General features: G+C 40.1%; 1 protein-coding gene across 1 annotated transcript in view; it reads right to left on the bottom strand.

Annotated features, from left to right (window-relative positions):
- Nucleotides 1–8137, bottom strand: part of LOC116697972 (LIM and calponin homology domains-containing protein 1) — a gene marked incomplete at its 5' end in the record, with an annotated part of 28071 nt that overhangs the window by 16987 nt on the left and 2947 nt on the right. The window contains 7 exon segments of the mRNA XM_032529639.1: nt 1166–1236; nt 2402–2529; nt 3502–3612; nt 3717–3747; nt 3837–3943; nt 4034–4103; nt 4213–4283. Coding sequence (XP_032385530.1) covers nt 1166–1236; nt 2402–2529; nt 3502–3612; nt 3717–3747; nt 3837–3943; nt 4034–4103; nt 4213–4283 — 589 coding nt within the window.

Raw genomic sequence — 8137 nt, 5'->3', positions numbered from 1 at the left:
ATCAGATTGACAAGGGGTATGCATTTTGGTCATTATGCTATCAAGGGGAATGGCATCCTCCCTTAGTCACCTCAATCACCAACTGGTTGTGTGTATCTTAACACTTTCCCATCCCACAATGCTGTTATACTGGAAGAGTAATTGTGGTGTGGTTTGGCCTCTGCCTATATCTTCTTATGGGCTCACAAAATATGTTTTTTCGATTCTACCGGTAATAATAACATCGTAATTGCTGATTACAATTAGTTAATGTTAATGTGGTAACTATGCTGAAAAGTAGTTGCTCAGACCAATTTTAAACAAACTCAACAAACAAAATCTCTCAACTCTTATTTGGAAGAGAATGTGAGATTATTAGCACCATTTTGAGTGTGTCCACTTTCAGTTGTCCCCAAATCCCAACAGGTACTTTTGATTAGTACAGTGTTAGAAATAGAACTACTGACCAAAACTACAACAATATGCCAAAAGTTATATTAAACCAGAATTATTTTTTTAAATGTAACTGCAATACCATTATATGGGCAGTCAGTTAGAAATATGGCTTATTTCTTCTTTTGCCAACTGTTTGACAAGGATATTAAATAAATATACACTTATTATATTGATATATATAAGACAAAAACAGGATGCCACACACACACACACACACACACACACACACACACACACACACACACACACACACACACAGACAGACAGACAGACAGACAGACATGACAAGCAGGATGTGACCTCCTGTACAAATCTCTAGTGATTGCTACTCAGACCAACAGCTGCTGCATCTGGGGTGCACACACACACACGCACGTGCACACACACACACACACACACACACACTGTGTGTGAGACCTTCAGCTGTTGTCCACAGCCCATCTGACGAACCATAACATACCAAGGTTAAAACCCCAACTTGTTAGAGAGAGAGAACAGCGGTCAGATATTTATGAATGAGTGGGTTTAGGGTTGCTGCTTTAAAGGAATAGTTCAACATTTTCGGAAATACTCTTATTTGCGTCTACATTCATTCTCAGGTTTGTATGCAAAGTATGGGGCTTGCTTACTTTAGCATAACGGCTGGAAGCAGTGGAAAACAGCTAACCTAGCTAGCCTAGCCTTAAGTTCAGAAATTTGAGAGATTTGAGAGACATGTATCAGAACCAACCATCACTGTGTCCTCGATTCACCACATCAGGAGAAGGGCTGTGCTGTGATCGCGAGCCAAAGGAGTCCAGACTGTCAAAAACAAAAGTAACAGATTAAAACACATATTACTGATTAACATTAACCCTTTTAATACAGAGATCCCACAATACTGCTATAAAGAAGGTTCCTCATTACACCGGCTTTGCTTTTTTATACTGGACCAAAGAAACCCGGCATAATGCTGCACCTCTGATTTTAGATCACATGATGTGCAACACAACAGCATTGGTGTCTAGTGTATATGTTCTAGAAAGCATGAGCCTCTCCAGTCGCCTCTCTGTCAGCTCCTCAACATTTATGCAGAATTGTCTATTTTACAAATATTAGTGACTGACTCTGCTAGCCTGGGCTAGCTAACCAGCTAGCTCAAGTTTTTAAATGTAAACATCAGAGTTAACACCAAGGAAAAGGTGGAGAAGATAAGCTCAAGCTGACAAAACCATCTCTGCGGCCATCTCGTGACTATGAGTCGCTCATCAGGACAGGAAATTCAACCCAGTCTCCTGCTGACTCTGCTAGCCTGACCGTTTAAAGTTTTAAAATGTAAACATTAGTCAAACGCAGAGGCGGGGTTAGGTACGGCTAGCAACTAGGGCCTGTGGCTGAGGTCCTGATTGCATGGATGGGCAGGACCACCTCTGTGTCCATCTCCATCTTTACATCGGAGGGGCTATAGTGTGTGGAGGAACTGAACGGTGACTGTGAATTATTTGATTGGAATCCTGCTATCCAGTGTGCCGAGGATGGACAGTGAGCTGGGGTGTCCTTTCGCCGAGACTTGGCTGGACTCTTGAATGGCGGTGCCATTCAATTTGGTGATTTTTTTCTATGTGCCAATTTGACGGCCACATTGTGCTTAAGTTCACAGTACTGATGGAATAACCTTCACTGTATCTGACAAATAGAAGTGATTGATTGATTTATTGAATGATTGGTTGACTGAATAACTGATGTGTGTCTTATACAGAAAGGGGAGGCAGAATAAAAGTGCAACATTACTGCCTTGAATAGGCTGTATAAAAGGGGCTGTTGTAAAATTGTGTGTGTGTGTGTTTTGCATCAATGTCAACTGTCAACAGCTGTATTTCATTTCTCATCAGCAATCTGAAATACCCCTGTTGTGTGCGTCCACATATTTGTGTGTGTGTGTGTGTGTGTGTGTGTGTGTGTGTGTGTGTGTGTTTGTGTCTCTCACCTGTCTAGGGAGTTGTCGCGAGTGTGTCGTGGTGGAGAGAGTGAATCACTCCTCTCAGAGTCCCAGCAATCGTAGCCGCTGTCTCTAACGCTGCGCTTCTGTGAACTGTCGCCTCCTTCGTCACTCTCCTACAATTACACACACTAGTAAATATGCATGAAGATACTCATAAACACGTGTGTTGAGAATTGATTGATTGATTGATTTTATTAGACCATTTCATTATAAGATATGATACAGCTTTGCACCATACTTTAAAAAACAAAACAAAGTCAGGATCACACAATGACGCTCTGGGGCTTATTTCCATTGTAGTCCTTTGGGGGGGCAGCTCATCACATCACATCCATACATACACTACCGGTCAAAAGTTTGGGGTCACTCACAAATTTCCATTGCACTCCATTGTAGACAGAATACCAGCTGAGATCAGTTGTATTGTTTTTTAACAAGGGCAGCAGTTTTCAGATTACATTATGTGCTGACAAAATTGCAAAAGAGTTCGCTAATGTTTTTCTAGTTAGTTTCTTAAAATGATATCAGATTAGTAAACAGAATGGGCCTTTGGAACATTGGGTGAATGGTTGCTGATAATGGGCAATGTAGATATTGCATTAAAGATCAGCCACCCACTCAGATCAGCTGGTATTCTGTCTATAATGGAGAGGAATCAAAATTTGTATGTGAACTCAAACTTTCGACCGGTAGTGAATATTAAATAGATCCATCAAGACAATACATTACATTATAAATTAGATTAATAAATTAGATTAGAAATTGATTGGAAAAAAAACACAAAGCCAGGTGTTCTTGTTATTTGAATACACTTCCAATTATCCTATAGATAAAATCTGCAGAGCCATTCTTTCTCAACTCATATCCTCTGTCACTTCCTGAAATAGGAGTAGCTGTGGTGTAACAAAAACAAAAATGTGTTTGTCTCCTCTACTGTCTTGTGTGTCTCTCCTGCACCCTAACAAAGACAGGAAACTAACAAATTCATCCCCCGCATCTCCTCCACAATGCTATCTGTCTTTCTGTCTGTTAGCCCCCCCACCCCCTACCCTTGCTGCTCTGTCCTCTCCAGTGTGTTCACTCACCAACTTCATTTGAGCAAGAAGCCCTTCAAACTCCTTGAGGTTGAGAGTAGGGCCGCTGTAGGATGCGCAGCCACTGGCAGCCTTCCCAAGCCAGAACACTGTGTTCAGCACCTGAGAGACATAAATACAAGGGTTTGATGCATATTCATAAATGCTAAACACGCTGACATAAAAGATAAAACAAGAAAAACAAAACAAAAGGAATAATTACTTACATCTTTGAGTTTGCGGTTGCAGTCAGAGTCCCTGATAAGAAAGAGAGATGTGTTACTGTCATGTGATCCGACATTAAAATGGACATTAACAGGAATAAAAATCCACACACGCCTATTTACTTTAGGTTAGCTCGTATGGAAGTGTCTTGCAAGTCTCCAGGGTCAAACAGCTGGGAGCCCTTCAGGTCCAACTCCTCACAGCCCCGCAGGAAGACTGACAGATTGTCCTAGAAGACAGACAGCAGGGGACCACACATTACTTTGACGAACAGGCTGGTTTACAGAGCTGAATGTCACACTGGAGAGTGTCCTCTTACCAGCCCGGCGATGGGGGTGGGCAGTCTGTTGATCTTCTTGACCAGCCCTGGTTTGATTGCACTCAGCAGCCTGAGTGGAGGAGGGGAGAAGCAGAGATTTATTGAGTCTTAGAGGAGTTTATGTATGTTGTTGCTCTTCAAACATCAGAAACCGAGTGGGGGTGATGTCAGAGGCTTACTCGCATAACAGGATGCCATTCTCCAATCCACTGCGGAAGTCCTTGTCTCCAAAGCTCTTCCCAGTTACAGCCTGGAGGACAGGAAGAGACCGATGTAATGGAGGTGGAATGGGACTATGGCTGCAACTAAGAATTGTTTTTATTAATTAGTCATCTGGAGGTTATTTTCTGTATATTCAACTAAGCTCATCAACTAGCATTTAGCATAAACAATGTAAATAACAATTTTCCAGAGCCCAGTGTGATGTCTTCAAATTGCTTGTTTTGCCTAATCAACAGTCCAAAACCGAAATATCGAATCCTCTAACTGAGAAGATGAAGCAGATGTTTGGCTTTTTTTTTCACTAAATAATTTAAATAAATAATCATAATTGTTATCAATTAATTTTGTTCTAATAGAAACAGGAACCAAATTCCTAAAGAAGACAATATAATATCCTCAAAAATGAATAATAATACCCTCTTTTTTGGCCATGCAGCAGATATCAATACAAAAAGAACAAAAAATGAATCATCATCAACAGTTGATTAATCATTTAAGTCATGTATCAAGTAAAAATGCCAAACATTCTATGGTTCTAGTCCTCTGTTTTATAACAAAGGTTTTGGGTTTTGAAGATGAAATTTTGGGCTCCAGGTACTTGTGATGGGGTCTATTCTACTTGCATTTTCATAGTTTAATGAAGTAGTAAAGTAACTGAAAAATAATCAACAGATTAATCTATAACAAAAATAGTCCTTAGTTGCAGCTCTAATATGATCGCTGTCGTTAACAAATCAATATAAAGTACAAAAGTGCTTGCAGTCCCTGGCAGAGGAACCTGCTGCTGCCCAGTTTACCCTTCCCCCAACATTTTTTGCTTCAGTTGAACCCAAATTAGAGTGACACCAAGTCAATAGAAACACTGCTCAATGTCCTCATTCCATTTTCCCTGATTTAAATGCACACAGTCAGAGCCTGAGAGAACAATAACCTCGATCCTCTAACCTGTCTCCAATTTTTCAGTCTATCCCGTATAGGCAGAAGAGTAGGAGGAAGCCCACACGACCTACACATATGCACTGTTTTCTGAAACTGTTGTGTAACCAGCAGCCAAAGATCAATGGAAAAGAAGAGATTTGACTATTTAGACTTTTAATCCAGATTAGCCCTGATTAATTAGCACCGAAACTGTTAACTGCAGGCACACACTCTCTCTGTCTATACTGTTCATGTACTGTATAATGTATGCTCCTATACAGCCATCCACAAAAAACACTATGAGAAAATGTGTCGGTTTTGTATGTAATTGACCACAAATAATAATCTGAGGTCAATTTGACAGCAAAATATTTGAGCCCTTTTGCTTCCTTTAGTCTTGGTCTGCACTTTATTCATGGTGATATTTATGATTTATGATTTCCTGCACGTGTACCACATGTATGAGAGGAATGAACACACACACACACACACACACACACACACACACACACACACACACACACACACACACACACACACACACACACACACAGAGTGCATCTGCAGCTATGAAAACAGTATATTGTTTTATTGTTATATAAGTGATGACCAGATGTTTCCGACTGCTATCCCTTTTTTTTTTGTATTTTATTCATCACACACACACACACACACACACTGGCATACACCATGATTATCAATGTTTGACTCCAGGTCTTTGAAACATTTACACTTTACATCATGGTCATGACAATTGTGTTTGTGTTATGTGTAGTTAATGTGACTGTGTGTGTGTTTGTGTGTGTGAGAGAGAGAGAGAGAGAGAGAGAGAGAGAGAGAGAGAGAGAGAGAGAGAGAGAGAGAGAGAGAGAGAGAGAGAGAGAGAGAGAGAGAGAGACAGTGGGCAGCGGGTGGAGGTTGTTAACAATTGGTTATGTGTAAAATGCTAAAACTAAAATACAGCAATTTGACACAGTGACTGATGGGAGCGTGCATGTTTTGGATGAAAAAGTAATGAACGTTTAAGCAGATGAAAAAGGATTGTTATAAGTGTGTGTTAAAGAGAGAGAAAATGTATTTGTGTTAAGTGAGCGTTTGTGTCTGCCACAAAAACCAAGCCAAAGGCCTTGGGGTATTTCAACACCAACATCGGTAATTTGACCCTCCCTCGCTCCCAGTCGCCATGGTGGATTGCTTTGCTCAGTTTGGGTGAATGGCAGCAGCAGCTATTCAAACCCTGAGGTGAAAAAACTAGGCCAAAGTACTTTTATTTTACCAAATGTAAAAATATGGAAAGAATGCGAGACTGGAAAAATAGAAAGCAGGAGAGGAGAAAAATATGCAGTACATCAAGTCAGTAGTGTAATTTCTACTAAACACACATGTGCTGTAATGCATTAAAGCAACAACAGCCAGGATTTTGCAGGCCCACACTAAAAGTGATAATAATACGGGGCCCAAGTTGTGACTATAGCCTGAGACTCTAGCCGGAAATTAGTATGATGAATATATATATACAGTATCTCCTTTCTGGTTTTGTAATACACAAGAATAATATGTAAAATATGAAATATCAGAAAATAAGAAATAAAGTTAATAGAGTTGGAATTTAGGCAAGCAAATTAAAAATCCTTTAACCCTGAAGCAAACGGTCAAAATGGTAAGAGGGAGGCTGGTGTTTTCATTAGTGATGTTGCAGAAGAATTGCCTTGTTATAATGTTATCATGTGCTGTAGGCACTCTGCACACTAATGGCCTGATGTGGCATACAGAGAAGAAGTGAAGACAAAAAAGAGATAACAAAATGAAAGAGAAAGACAGAGAGATAACGTCATAATCCAGATTGAAGATGAGTTTAATATGGATCAGAGGAAAGAGGAACAAAAGCACGTCCAAACTGTAATGCCAGCACACTTATTGATCAATAAATCTTCATCACAGTAAAATAAATTAGCAGTAAAAGTACAGTAACATAACATGCTTAAAGCTTTTATTGCTGTTATTATTACAGCTGTATTGTTTTGCAATGCAGATATAAAATACATTTAAGTATAAAATGTACAACATTCTGTGAATTATTTCACTCAGTACTAGTCAGTTTGCTTGTAAATTTCAGAGTACTTTGCATCCTGAATGTAGTATAGTTTTTTCACAACATTAACTAATGCTACTTGCAACATCTGCACAGTGCTAATCAGAGCCAATCAATCATATATCATGATACTACATATACTATTACAACTAACCTTTCTGCAAATTGTGTGCAGCGTTCTAATGCTTTACAAAACATACTTAGTTTTGTTGGTGGCAAACTGTGACTATTCACAAAAACTTTAAAGACCACTGAGGAATGAAGGCCAACTTTGCCAACTGCAAGTCTGTGTCATCATTATTTCTCATTCTTTCGTTGCGTTTGATGCATGGAAAATCCCATAAATCCATGCTCTCACACTCCTTCTCGTTCAGACAGAGCTGGCTGTCTGTGACCATTGAAGTTAATCTGCCTAGGACAGACAACTGTGACATCTGGCATGCACGCACACAGGCACACAGGCACACACACACACACACACACACATTCTTTCATTTATTCCGTGTGACAGACCCTTCTTGCTATGTACCGTATATGCCGGTGACAGCAAGGTTAACTGCTGTCACTAAAGTTAACTTTGTCTTTCTCTGAGCATGTGCAACAAGTTTAAAGCACCCTCCACTGTGTGTATCAGCTTTGAGACAGTCTAATCCTGCCTTGTTTCGTCTATATTAACAGACAAGTCTTGTCTGTGCCAGTCTAATTTCCTGCTTGGGTCATGTGTTGATATATAGCCTACTGCTCTACTGCCCCCCTAGAAACAGTGACACCTGAGAGCCTGCCCATGTTATGTTTCCATAGTGACCAGTGTCACCAAACCGGGGCGTGTCTGAGGAGTAATATCTGATCGGCATGTGTGTGTGTGTGTGTGT

Source organism: Etheostoma spectabile, chromosome 2, assembly GCF_008692095.1.
Source record: "Etheostoma spectabile isolate EspeVRDwgs_2016 chromosome 2, UIUC_Espe_1.0, whole genome shotgun sequence".
Lineage (NCBI taxonomy): Eukaryota > Metazoa > Chordata > Actinopteri > Perciformes > Percidae > Etheostoma > Etheostoma spectabile.
Note: the sequence above shows the minus strand (reverse complement) of the source record. Positions and strands in the feature narration are given on the sequence as shown.